Below are 12,829 nucleotides of genomic sequence, written 5' to 3' on the forward strand. Positions count from 1 at the left end.
CCCCTTCTTCCCTATCCCTCAACCCTTTTTCCTTCCACATAATAAATACTTAAACTCATATCTTAGTTGGCGTGGTCTTTGTTAGTGAACTCATTTAACAAGAAAATTGCATTTGTATTAATTCAGTCATTAGAATCACAGCTTTATTTATGCGATACGGGAGGAGTCTGTATGACTATAGGTCTATAGTAACAGACTTCTCAGCAGTCTTGAAATAAATACACCACATAACCAACAGTAGCAGCAACAACAACAACACAACAGTAAAGGGATGACTCGCCTGTGTGGACTGAAAGTGTTGGTGCAATTTAATTTCCTATCTGATCTGGAGAGACACCTCAAAGAAAAAAGTGACAGCAGGGGAGGTGGTCATGACGGGAAAAGAGCTGCAGATGAGAAATCTGGGTTTGAGATGAATTCCCCTGTGAGATAGATGCAAAAAAAAATTGGAGAAATGAAGTATGACAGGGGGAGGGAGGATAAAGAGAGGGAGCAGAGCAACAGAGAGTAAGAACAGAGGAGAAAAATGAAGAGGGGTGAGACAGAGACTCAGAGAGAGGGGACGAAATGAGCCAATGAAAATAAAAAGGTGAAAAGGCTGCTTTCACTCCGTGGTAATGATAAGAGGCAGACTGAATGTGTGTGTCAGTGTGCACATGTGAGCATCTGCACGTGAAGGTGTAAGGTTAAAAGGGTGGCAGAGGCATCTCAAAATTGTCATTCTGCTTCATCTTCGGGTAAATGGAAAATACTTGTTTGTAATAACCCAGCATGGTGTGTGTGTGTGAGTGAGATGGGAAATAATGGGAAATGCTTGTCAGTGATGGCTCTGCGTTAAGAGTGTTAGGTCCCCCATGGATTGAAAAAAGGAACCCAAGTGACAAAATCACAGCAGGGAATTTTTAACCCCGTAACTGCTCGACTGCAATGGCAGACCGTGCAGCTTACAGCTTCATACACACACACACACACACACACACATACACTAAGAAAATCCCCTGTCACGACTTAAACATGTACGTAGCTGTTCTTGAAGACATCAAAGGTACTAATTAATTGATTTGATTTCTTTGTTGTTGTACATTCTTTGTATTGTACTTTCTGAATCACCATTAGAGGCAACAACACTACAAAGGTTCAGCTAGGCTTATGACATTATCGGCTAAATTTTAAGATGTTAGTTTTAGGGATAGTATTGTTGGTCGGTTGCACTTCCTCTATCCTCTTGCCATCAAGAGATTGTGGTTTTGTGGGAAATACCTTAAAGTCCGTGTAAAGTAAGAATAAATATGTGTTCTGAGTTTGACATACCACAGAAATGTGGTGTTGTTAATCACCCTGCCAAATTTGAATGATTAAAAAAATTGCCAAATATATGAAATTAGGCTTCAAAGTTGTATAAAACTCTTTCTCTGCTCTGCTAGATAAGCTCAATCGTGAAAACAAGCTTCTTCCAGCTAAGACTAATAGCAAAAGCAAAGGCTTATCTCCCCAGGAATGATCTGGAGAAAGTAATTCACAGCTTTGTTACCTCACGGTTAGACTACTGTAACTGCTTGTTTGTTGGTCTCGACCAGTCAGCACTGCGCTGTTTACAGGTAGTCCAGAATGCAGCCGCCCGCCTGCTGACTGGAAAGAAACGGCGCGACCACATCAGTCCTGTCCTTGCATCCTTGCACTGGCTGCCTGTTCACTTTAGGATCCAGTTCAAGGTTTTATTAATTGTTTTTAAGTGTTTTAATGGTCTGGCACCATCTTATTTATCAGAGCTTGTACAGCCTCACAGTACATCTAGAGCACTGAGGTCAACAAACCAGCTGCTCTTGGCTGTACCTAGGTCCAGACTCTCTACTCAGGGGGGCAGAGCCTTCTCAGTGGCGGCCCCGAAGCTGTGGAACAGCCTACCTTTCCACGTTAGAGCTGCACAGTCTGTAGAGCTTTTTAAAACACTACTAAAAACATATCTTTTTTCCTTGGCGTTCAATCCCAGCTAGGCGAGAATCCTTGGCTTCCTACTTTTTATTTATTTTACTTTTTATTTTGTTTTATTCTAATTTTAGTTTTTTAAACTGAGCTCTTACTATTCATTTATTGTTTTTTTAAATTTATTATTATATAGTGTGTGATTATATTGTATTTTAATATCTGTACAGCACTTTGGTTCAACTGAGGTTGTTTTTAAATGTGCTTTATAAATAAACTTGACTTGACTTGACTTGCTCCCAAACGATGTGGGCGTGGCCCGCCGAGTCCGCTGAAACCCCGCCCCCTACCAAGTGTCACCTGTCAATCAAAGTCACCAGCTCTACCCGAAACATGGACACTACGTCTGAGAGCTTTCTGCCGCTAGCTCAACGGCTAACTCGACTGCTAGCTCGGCAACTAACTCAGCTAACTGGCTAACTGTAGTAGTCGTACTGTGCGCTGAATGTATTTATACCTCTACAGCAGCAGGGGCGGGTTTATGCTAATCAGCGCCGCGTTTTCAGACCCTCCCACTAAATCCTAAACACAGAAATCTTGAAACACAGTTTGTGAAGCCTAGCTCCACAATTCAAATCTAAATGGTTGAAATGCTTTTTACACCTTTTTTAGAAATACAGTTATGACCTATTTAATGTGTTTAGAAGAAAATGTCTGAATTGGAACTATTGGATGAATTGCTACAGAATTTGGTACATAAATGTCCAACAATTGGATGAATTTTAATCGCTGTAGCGAACCTCTGATTTTTCCTCTAGTGCAATCAAGCAGTCAAAATAATTTGGTTTATGGTCATTTTGGTTTACGACCACTTAAATCATTCTCAGCTGCGATTTGTGTTTAGTACTAATTCGCTAATTACTAAGAAACCATTATACATTTTAATTATTGTTGTTTTAGCATGCTGACTTTGGTCTCTTGGTCTTGTTTATTACTGTAAATAAGGTTTCAGTAATCACATTCAGGCATTATACTGTGAGGTACTGTGATTATTAGTGTGAGTATTATAGTCTCACATTTTAACTCGTTTTATAGCCTCGTGTGATACTGTTGATGCCATAAGAGGTTTTGACAATACTTGTTAGAGAAACATTTTTGCTTTTAAAAGACATTTCAGGCATATGGCATTAACACACTGCCCGTGAAGTCAGAGATATGCAGATATCGTGTATTCTTAATCTCTATCTGAATGAAATTATCATATTGGCATTGTTTGTTTTTCTTCAAATGATTGCAATTATTAGCATTGATTTAACATGATTTATCTCAGAAAGTCACATTAAGGACAAAACTATATTAATGTGGTAGATTTATAATGGCTGCAGGGTATTTCTTTTCGTAAAAGAGCACGCTTTCTGTCTTTAATAAATTAGGAAATCTGGCAGAATAATTGTCTTGAACATCTGTCATCACATTCATAACAGATAAATAAAGGTTGATATCTGTCAATCCTGTCTTTATACCATTGCTTAGCTGGAAGGAAAACTTGTAGAATTAAGTTAAACACAAAATGATAAATGCCATTAATGGTAAAGATTCTCAGAGCTTACTGGTTTAGTAGGCATACATAATTACGGTTTACTTCATATACCCCTTTTCCACCGAGCTGGAGCTGGTTCGGAGCCAGAGCCTGACTAAGCACCAGTTCTTTGCTTTTCCACCGCCAAAGCTCCAGCCAGGAGCCTCAGAACGGGAGCCAGAGTGAGCACCAACTCTTTGCTGGTATAAAGCAAGAACCGATTACGTCAGTGGGGGGCAGGGCTAACGTTTATTAGCAGACTAGCGGTGTTAATGTTTAGTAGCTGACTAGTGTGGCTAACTGTCATTTACAGAGGGTTAAACATTTGTTGATTAAAAGTAATATTTTTATCATTTTTTGCCAGAGCCGTCTTCTTCTTCTTCGTTTCCAGCAGGCTAGATGCCTTGCGCCATGTTGCTGCCTCTCACTGGTGAATCACGGAAGTGCTTCAAAGGCACACGCTGGCAACGTTATACAGTGACGTAATCGCGTGGCTCCTTGCTGGTGGAAAAGTAACAGGTTCGTAAGAGGTGCTTGTATTGGCACCAACTGAGCACTGGCTCTAACACTAGCTCCGAACCAGCACTAGCTCCAGCTCAGTGGAAAAGGGGTATAATATCACATTTTAGAGACTGTAAACTTTCTACACAGAGCTTTTTTAAAAACCTTTACTTTGTGTGTGCTGTAAAAAGAATATCTTGGTGTAAGCACTGTAGTTAAAAAGAGAAGGTGTCAATCCAATAACATGATTTCCATTACTTAAGATAAATAACCACACAGAGAGCAAGTTCAGCATTGATGTTTTACTAGAAAAAGAAACCAAATGGAAAGAAAGAAACAAAGGAAGAAAGAAACAGAGTGATAAAGCCAGAGTGTTGACAGAGCAGCAGTCTGCTTTTTTACTGTCTACACGTGAAATCTTATGTGAGGTGGCGAAGAAGAAATAAACAGTATAATGTTCAGTTTAACTGCCTGGTGTGTCTGGTCTGGTGATAGCTAGATCACAATAACTGTCTCTTCAGAAATGTATCCACTGTAGAAATCCACCACTGATCCCCTGGACTAAGAGGAAGTAATTGGAAAATGTCTATCTAATTCTTTTCAGCCACACAAGGGTTGTTTTAAATCAGCTGTTTGAGATACTTTTTCTATTCATGTGTTTGTCTGATGAGTTCTACTTGAATACATTTGACGCAGGACTGATGCATGAGTTGAGTTTAACATAGAAGTGACTTAAAAAAAAAAAAAAAGAGAGAGATCAAGAATTTTTTATGAAATGTTAAAGATTAGGGCGTAAAAAGTAATGTAATGTTCAAGAAAGATGAAACTCAGATTGTCAATAGTGTCTTTGAGTTTTTTGATTAACACCAATTAGAATATTTTGTATTGTGTATCAGGGCAGAAATATCACCATCTGTCATTGTTGAGATGCACTTTGTAGAGAAGTCTGTCTACTGTCTAACAATGGGGACGAGAGGAGAGATGAATACAGAGCGGAGAGGAAGACAAATCAAGAGAACCGGATTTGAGAGGTGGGACGGAAGCAGTCCAACAGAGACAGCAGACTAAATAAAAAAATATGAAGAGGACAAGGAAGACAAGTAGAGGTGAGCAGGGAAAACACACACACAGTAGCATTCTGCATTATAACACAGTCTAAGTCAGAGGTGTCAAACTCATTTTCATTCAAGGGCCACAAACAGCCCAATTTGATCTCAGGTGCGCCGGACCATTAAAAAGAAGGACGGAAGGAAGGAAGGCAGACAGACAGAAAGGGAGGAAGGTGGGAAGGAAAGAGAAGGTGAAGAAAGGAAAGACAGGTGGAAGGAAGGAAAGCATAAAAGTGAGGAGGGAAGAAAAAAAGAATGGAAAGGTTGGAAAAAAGGACAGGAAGGAAAGATGGAAGGAAGGAAAAGAATACAGGAAGGAAAGATGGGAGGAAGGACAGATGGAAGGAAGGGAGCAAGGAAGGAAGGAAGGGAAAAAAGGCAGGAAGGAAAGATGACAGGGAGGAAGGAATGAAGGAAGGAAAGGTGGAAGGAAGGAAAAGAATACAGGAAGGAAAGACGGAAGGAAGGGAGGAAGGACAGATGGAAGGAAGGGAGCAAGGAAGGAAGGAAGGAAAAAAAGGCAGGAAAGATGAAAGATGAAAGGGAGGAAGGAAAGGTGGAAGGAAGGAAAAGAATACAGGAAGGAAAGATGGAAGGAAGGAAGGAAGGAAAAATGGAAGGAAGGGAGGAAGGAAGGAAGGGAAAAAAGACAGGAAGGAAAGATGACAGGGAGGAAGGAATGAAGGAAGGAAAGATGGAAGGAAGGAAGGAAGGAAGGAAGGAAGGAAGGAAAAAAAGACAGAAAGGAAAGTGGGCCGAATTGGACCCCTCGGCGGGCCGGTTCTGGTCCACGGGCTGCATGTTTGACACCCCTGGTCTAAGTATTACCATCCTGCTCAACTTGTATTCCAACATAATACACAGAAATATACTTTTTCCTTCTCTAATAGTTCCTCAGATATCAGTGTGATGTACTGTACCCGCTAAGCCAATGGGAAATAGATGACGGCAGGCTGCTGCTGTAGAATATAACAGATTTGAACAATTTCCTGGGATTGATTGCTGTTGCTGAGCACAGTGGATCCAATTATCTCCACCAAAAAAAGTACAAACCCCCTTTAGGTTGAACTTGGTGATGGGATTTTTAATCTGCAGTCGATTTATATCTGGATGAGAAGACAAATGACTAAAAAAAAAAGGGCTGAGCCAATATCGAATGCAACACAAATGCTACACTTCCCCTCCCGAAATGTCAGACAGGATTGTTTCACCACACTGCAGTTGTCATAGCGGCCTATACTCTCTAGAGACCTGCATATAAAATGTTGTCATCGTATTGGCTTCACTGTTGAATACTGGAACGTGCACCAACAGTTTTTTTGGGGGGGTAAAAAAAACAAAAACACGGTGCATCATACAGACAGACAAGACAAAAAAATAATAAACTAAACAGAACCTCTCCTCGTAGTGCTGCAGTGATCACTCTGAGCTGTGTATGCAACAATGTGTGTGCGTGCGTTTCTACTGTTGGTGTGTGTGTGTGTGTCCGTGTGAGTGCCAGATGGACATTCAGTGTTGGGTAGGACACACAGAGACGATGGCATATTAATATTCTCAAGTTATCAAAAACAGCCATATAACAGAATGTATGCCATGGCCTCCGACAATCAGTGATCAATGTATTTTTCTATAGCTCTCTATAGACGTATAGATATATATATTTATTTGAATTATATATATAATATGTAGATTTTATAAAAACAATTTTTATCTTAATTACAAGTAGTGGCATTTTTCTTTTTATATTCATTATTGCAATGAATTGTTATCTAAGATGATTAAAAAAGACAGGTGAGTTCTGTTTTGCTACGCAGTTATTTACAACGGTTTTTAAAAAGCAAGCTTTCTGATATGATACTTTCCCCCTCCCCCCGGACCACTGGAAAAAGACTGAGGATCTCAAATGACACCCAAAACTGCACATTATAGATTCATTACTTAAGAAAGAAATTGGAAATTGTACGTACAAGTCAAACAAAAAGCCTGCACAGCATAGACTAGTAGTGTCTCTCAACCTTTTCAACTTCTGACCCTTTAAACAAACAGCCCCCCCCCCCCCTACCCCCACCCCCTCTTCTCTGAAGACTCAACTGTAGGCAAACGTGAAGAAAAGCTTTGCCTTTTTCATTGTGAGGCTGCTCGGGTTAATTATTCAAGAGGACCTGAAGTTTGTATGTGTCTTTTTATACATTTGAAAAGTTTTTAATTTATGCTTTGTCATTTCCCCCCCAATCAGTCACTTCAGTAAGGTCCCAGTGTTCAGGTTGAGAAGCACCTTTGTTAGGTAGCCATTTGAGATCTGCCCCATGTGTTTTTTTTTTCTTCTTTTCACCACTGAATATACAGCTCAGACCTCTACTTTGCCCCCTCGGCAAAAAAAAAAGTAATAATCATTTTCCTATTGAGCATTTTCTCTACTGTTATGATGATGCTGTTGATGAAAGATTTTTGTTAATTACTACTACTGCTATTTTTTTTTTCTTCTTTTACAAACCCCTGTGTATTCTATGGCCGAGATGAGCCACACATGTTGTGTTGGAGGTTACTTCTGTATTGGCTGATTCCCTCGCTGGTTTGGGGGGGCGAGAAATCATTCTATATATATATGCGTACTGTAGTAAGAAAGCATTTTCATTCAGTTTGAACGGTCCGTGGCAAAAGTAGAGGGGTTTGCACAGACCGAACGTTCAAGCTTTACAGTTTTCTGGTCTTCTAAGGGTGATTTATACCTGGCACTCTTTTGCAGGCGATTTAAAGATGACGATGACCACGATGATGATGATGATGAAAACAATGTTTGTCTTAGTAAGGCGTTGTCAAGGGGTGTGTGGCTTAATCGGGCCAACGTTGTCCAATGAAGACAGAGCAGGAACGGAGTAGTTTGGTTGGTTGTCTTTTTTTTTTTTTTTTTTTTTTTTTTTGTTGCCATCATCTTTATCACTATCATCATCATGATCAGTTTTGTGGTCGTGTTCACAGCTCGTAGTTCATTTCATGTAAGTCTGTGCTGGCTTTCTTGTCAGTTTGTCGATATCAGGATGGTATCCTCCTCAAAAAAATTAAAAAAAGGGGAAAAAAAATCAAATGAATGCTGCAGGCAAGTGTGATAGTTGTATAGTTGTCCGTTGTTTTTTTTGTTTTTTTCCTCACTGTTAAGTCCACAGTTGTATTTCACTTGTCTCTTGTAAAATAAGTCAGTGGCAGCAGGAAAGTGAGACAATGATGCGTAGAGTGTGTGTTTGTGTATTCAAGTGTGTAAAAATGTGTCTGAGTATTGATTTAAGTGAATGTGTATTTGAGTTTCTGCAACTATATGCATCATGTTTGTGTGTGTGTGTGTGTGTGTGTGTGTGTGTGTGTGTGTGTGTGATTGCATGTCCTTGTCCAAGTCTGTTGTATGTTTGTGTGTCATTAAGGCACGGCAGGTGTTTTTGGTTTTCAGGGCAGTCCGGAGGAGACCACTGCAAGGCCGGGGTGTCGGAGGGAGGCGTGGCCAGCATGCACGGCTTTGGGGCAGTCTGGCGTCAGGACGCGGCCATTCTCCCCCACACTTCCTGTGATGGACAGACGGGCCTTGTTTCGCATGGCTTCAGAAAAAGACAGCTATATACGAGGAGGAGAGGTGGAGGGGAAAAAATGGAGAAGCCAAGGAGGCAAAGAGTTGGGTCAGGGAGGAGACAGCAGAGTGGAGATTTTATGTGAATAAACATTTTTCTTATATACATAGAAACTGTATCATAAATGCAACGACTGCATTACAGACACACACACATGCACAAAACACCCATAGACATGCATGTGCCTGTACAAGTATCATACACACAACAATGCTAACAGAAGGGTCTGAAGGTGCAATCACACATATAGTTGCAACAGTAATATCAAACCTTTCCTATGATGCATTTCTGTCTCTTTTAAAGTTGTGTTTATATCCTCATCACCTCATTAAAAGGAAGCTAATACTGAAATAAATGTAATTATCCAATCAATATCTTCAAATTAATCATCAACATTTTAACAGCTGATTCATTATTTAACCTTCCTGTCGTCCTCTCGGGTCAAATTAACCCGTCTGTTTTGACTGTTCCTTCTTTCCTTCCTTCTTCTTTATTTTTTCCTTAGTTCTTCCCCTCCTTCCCTCTTTCTTTGCTCGTTTATTTTTCTTTCTTTATTCCTTCCTTCCTCCCTCCTTACTCCTTTCCTTCCTTCCTTCCTTCTCTCCTTACTTCCTTCCTCTTTTCCTCATTATGCCTTTCCTTCCTTCCCTCCTTTCCTTCCTTTTTCTTTATTTATTCCTTCGTTCTTCCCCTTCTTTGCTCCCTCCTCCTTCCATACTCTTTTCCTTCCTTCCTTTCCTCCCTTCTTACTACTTTCCTTCCTTCTCTCCTTACTTCCTCGCTCTTTTCCTCCTTACTCCTTTCCTTCTCTCCTTACTTCCTTCCTCTTTTCCTCCTTACTTCTTTCCTTCCTTCCTTCCTTCTCTCCTTACTTCCTTCCTCTTTTCGTCCTTACTCCTTTCCTTCCTTCCTTACTCCCTTACTTTCCTTCCTTCCTTCATTCCTTCCTTCCTTCCCTCCCTTCCTTCATTCCTTCCTTCCTTCCCTCCCTTCCTTCATTCCTTCCTTCCTTCCTTCCTTTCTCCTTTCTTTCCTTCCTTACTCCTGTCTTTCCTTCCTTCCTTCCTTCCTTCCTCATGCCTTCCTCCTGTCCTTCCTTGACCTGAGGACAACAGGAGGGTTAAGTTATTAATCAAGCAGGAATGCTGAACATATGCTTTGGATTCAGTTTCCCAGATATGAGGATTCACTGCTTTTCTCTGATTTATAGTATTATAGAGGGTTTAAAGACTAGTTATATGATGATGTCATATTGCCATTTAAATATTTGTAATGCTTTTCTGACATTTTATGGACTGGATGCATAATTGATCATTAATTCAAAATGCAAAAACTATCCGCAGATGAATCGATCATGAAACATGTAATTAGTTTCAGTCTTCAAGCAAACTGGTTTTGTAAATAAAATTAACATGGAGCTGTGAGTAAAGTTTCACCACAGCATGAATCATCACTGTATTTAACATTTGGGTTTTCAAATCATCTCAGGATGCTAATTTATTATACATCCAGGTTTTAATGGCATTTCTCTCCTCATCCAAAACAAACTGAACAACCGGGAGAAATACCACAGACTTAATTTGAATGAGTTCAAACAGGCTTGGTGTGAATGCACCTCAAACTACACATTCAAATCTCACTAACACACGATCACTGTGCAAATATTAACACTGCTCTAATAAAGGCAAAAGTAAAGGTGAAAGCAGGCAACAGTCAACAAACATGTAACAAAGTGGACAAGAAGGTTTGGGTAGTAGACATCTGCATTTCATAGGTGACCATGCATTTTTTTGGGGTGGAGGGGGGGGGGGGGATTTAAGTTCAGGTGAGAATTTATAAAGGATAGGTTTTGGAAGGTGACTTTTGGAAAGACAAAGGGAAACAGAAGGGAGTGATTTTTTCCTTTCAAGGTTTCAGATTTATAAAGAGGGAGTGACTGACTATACTGCTCAGAGTAGGGTGACACTTCACAGGGAGCGGCTACTCCATGATGTTTCCGTAACAACTGTGCTGCTACTGTCAGATAAAATATCTCAGAGAGAGCCAATTTATTCAGAGTGACAACTGTGCATTTTTTTTAAGTAATGAGTTCAATAGGTGTTGCTTGTGCTGTGATTTTGAAACTTGTCAAAATTCGCCCAATTTATGCTGCACTTGCTATAAATGTAGAAGGTGTCATACAGAAATCATTTGCAATCCAAATAAGGTAATCTCTGTAAATTAAGCAAGGAAAGCAAACATGGTTGGGCACTGTGGTTTGGCAGAATAGACGTGTTACCATGGCACCGTCGGAGGTGCGACAGGCAGAAATGCCCAGCAGGTTGAACCACCTGTGTTTACACCTTAGCTTTCCTTTAACCCTCCTGTTGTCCTCGAGTCAAGGAAGGAAGGGAGGAAAGAAGGAAGGAAGGAAGGTAGGTAGGAGGGAGGGAGAAAAGAAAAGAGGAAGGAAGGAAAGAAGGACAGAGGAAAGAAGGAAGGGAGGAAGGAAGGAAGGAAAGAAGGAAGGGAGGAAAGAGGAAGGAAAGAAAGAGAGAAGGAGGGAGAAAGGACAGATGGTAGGAAGGAAGGAGGGAGGGAGAAAGGAAAAGAGGAAGGAAGGAAAGAAGGACAGAGGAAAGAAGGAAGGGAGGAAGGAAGGAAAGAAGGAGGAAAGGAAGGAAAGAAGGAAGGGAGGAAAGAGAGAGGAAGGAAAGAAAGAGAAAAGGAGGGAGAAAGGACAGACGGAAGGAAGGAAGGGGGAAAGAAGGAAGGAAGGAAGGAAAGAAGGAAGGGAGGAAAGAGAGAGGAAGGAAAGAAAGAGAAAAGGAGGGAGAAAGGACAGACGGAAGGAAGGAAGGGAGGAAAGAAGGAACAGTCAAAAAAGACTGGGTCAATTTGACCCAGGAGGACGATAGGAAGGTTAAAAGCAGCAATGTAAATGTCTGCTTATAAACGACGGTCGACATACTGTAGTCCTGGAAAATAAACTTTTTTGGCGTATAGAGTTGGTAGGAAACACCTAAAAAAAAAAAAGCTTTTAGATTCACTATGTGCCACTAGAGTTTCTCTGCAATAACAACCAGCCAGCAGTGTTTGGCTTCACGCTGCTGGAAACAGAGACAAAGGTTTTAATGGGTGCTGTCATACTGATATAAAACATGGAATAAGCATCTCTAAAAGTTTAGCATCTTTGGTGAATATCAGGAAATATGAAAGCAAGACGAGCAAGTATGGCATCGGGCCAGAGAGTTTTCACAGGAGCAGAGTCACTGGTAACATCAGCGTTATTGCTTTTGAGACGAGTCCAAAATGATCTACTCTCAAAATGGTTTATCTGTGGTTAACATTATACCTCATTTAAAGTTGGCACCATTATCTTTAAACAGATAACAGCTGACTTTTATTATACCACATTTAGCCTTTTTTTTTTCCGCATATTGGAGAACGATTGATCCTGTTAATTATCTCAAGGTGGTTAACAAATATATAAACCTATAATAATGCTACAGTAGTGAATCTTTCCTTTTACTTCAGTTAATTAATCTTTTTTACATCAATAAACATGAGTCATACTTTTACAACATCACTGAGTAGCCGTTCTGTATGAAGTGTTTGCTTCATCAATTATTCCTCTGTAACTGGGCTGTCTGAAGTTGTCAGGGCTGGAATAAGTCAAAGTGCTTGTTTGGACTGTCAACAGCAGGGGTGCACAACTCTAGTTTATGAACAACACATAAAAAGGTAGATGGGAAAGAGTGCTGGCTATGAGCCACAGGAGCTGGGAGAGCTCAATTCAACTCCAGCTAATGTGTGCAAGATGATTATTACTTGATTTGCTATATTGGTAAAATTAAAATTGAGTGTAAATACTTCTAGTCTTGGCCTCTATGACTTCAATTTGATACACCTATTAAATATGGATCTATGAATATGCATCAGGCAATCTAAATATAACCAACACCAATATTATTTTGATTTGCTACTGTAGTTAGCTACCATTTGGGCTAAACGTTAATATTATTCAAAGTATTCAAGTGTTTGACTAATTAGAGCATTTTTGAAATAAATTATTGGTATGATGTGAAGGTATTCAGAATTTAAAAAAATGTTAAAATGTT

At 40.1% G+C, this 12,829-nt stretch overlaps 1 protein-coding gene across 2 annotated transcripts in view; it reads right to left on the bottom strand.

The window, feature by feature from the left end:
• Nucleotides 1-8,550: 8,550 nt before the first annotated feature.
• Nucleotides 8,551-12,829, bottom strand: part of gria4a (glutamate receptor, ionotropic, AMPA 4a) — a 118,334-nt gene continuing 114,055 nt past the window's right edge. For both annotated transcript variants that reach the window (XM_053321375.1, XM_053321374.1), the window contains exon 18: nucleotides 8,551-8,715. In XM_053321375.1, the coding sequence (XP_053177350.1) occupies nucleotides 8,551-8,715 (165 nt within the window). The remainder of the gene's footprint in view (nucleotides 8,716-12,829) is intronic.

Source organism: Scomber japonicus, chromosome 6 (genome assembly GCF_027409825.1).
Source record: "Scomber japonicus isolate fScoJap1 chromosome 6, fScoJap1.pri, whole genome shotgun sequence".
Lineage (NCBI taxonomy): Eukaryota > Metazoa > Chordata > Actinopteri > Scombriformes > Scombridae > Scomber > Scomber japonicus.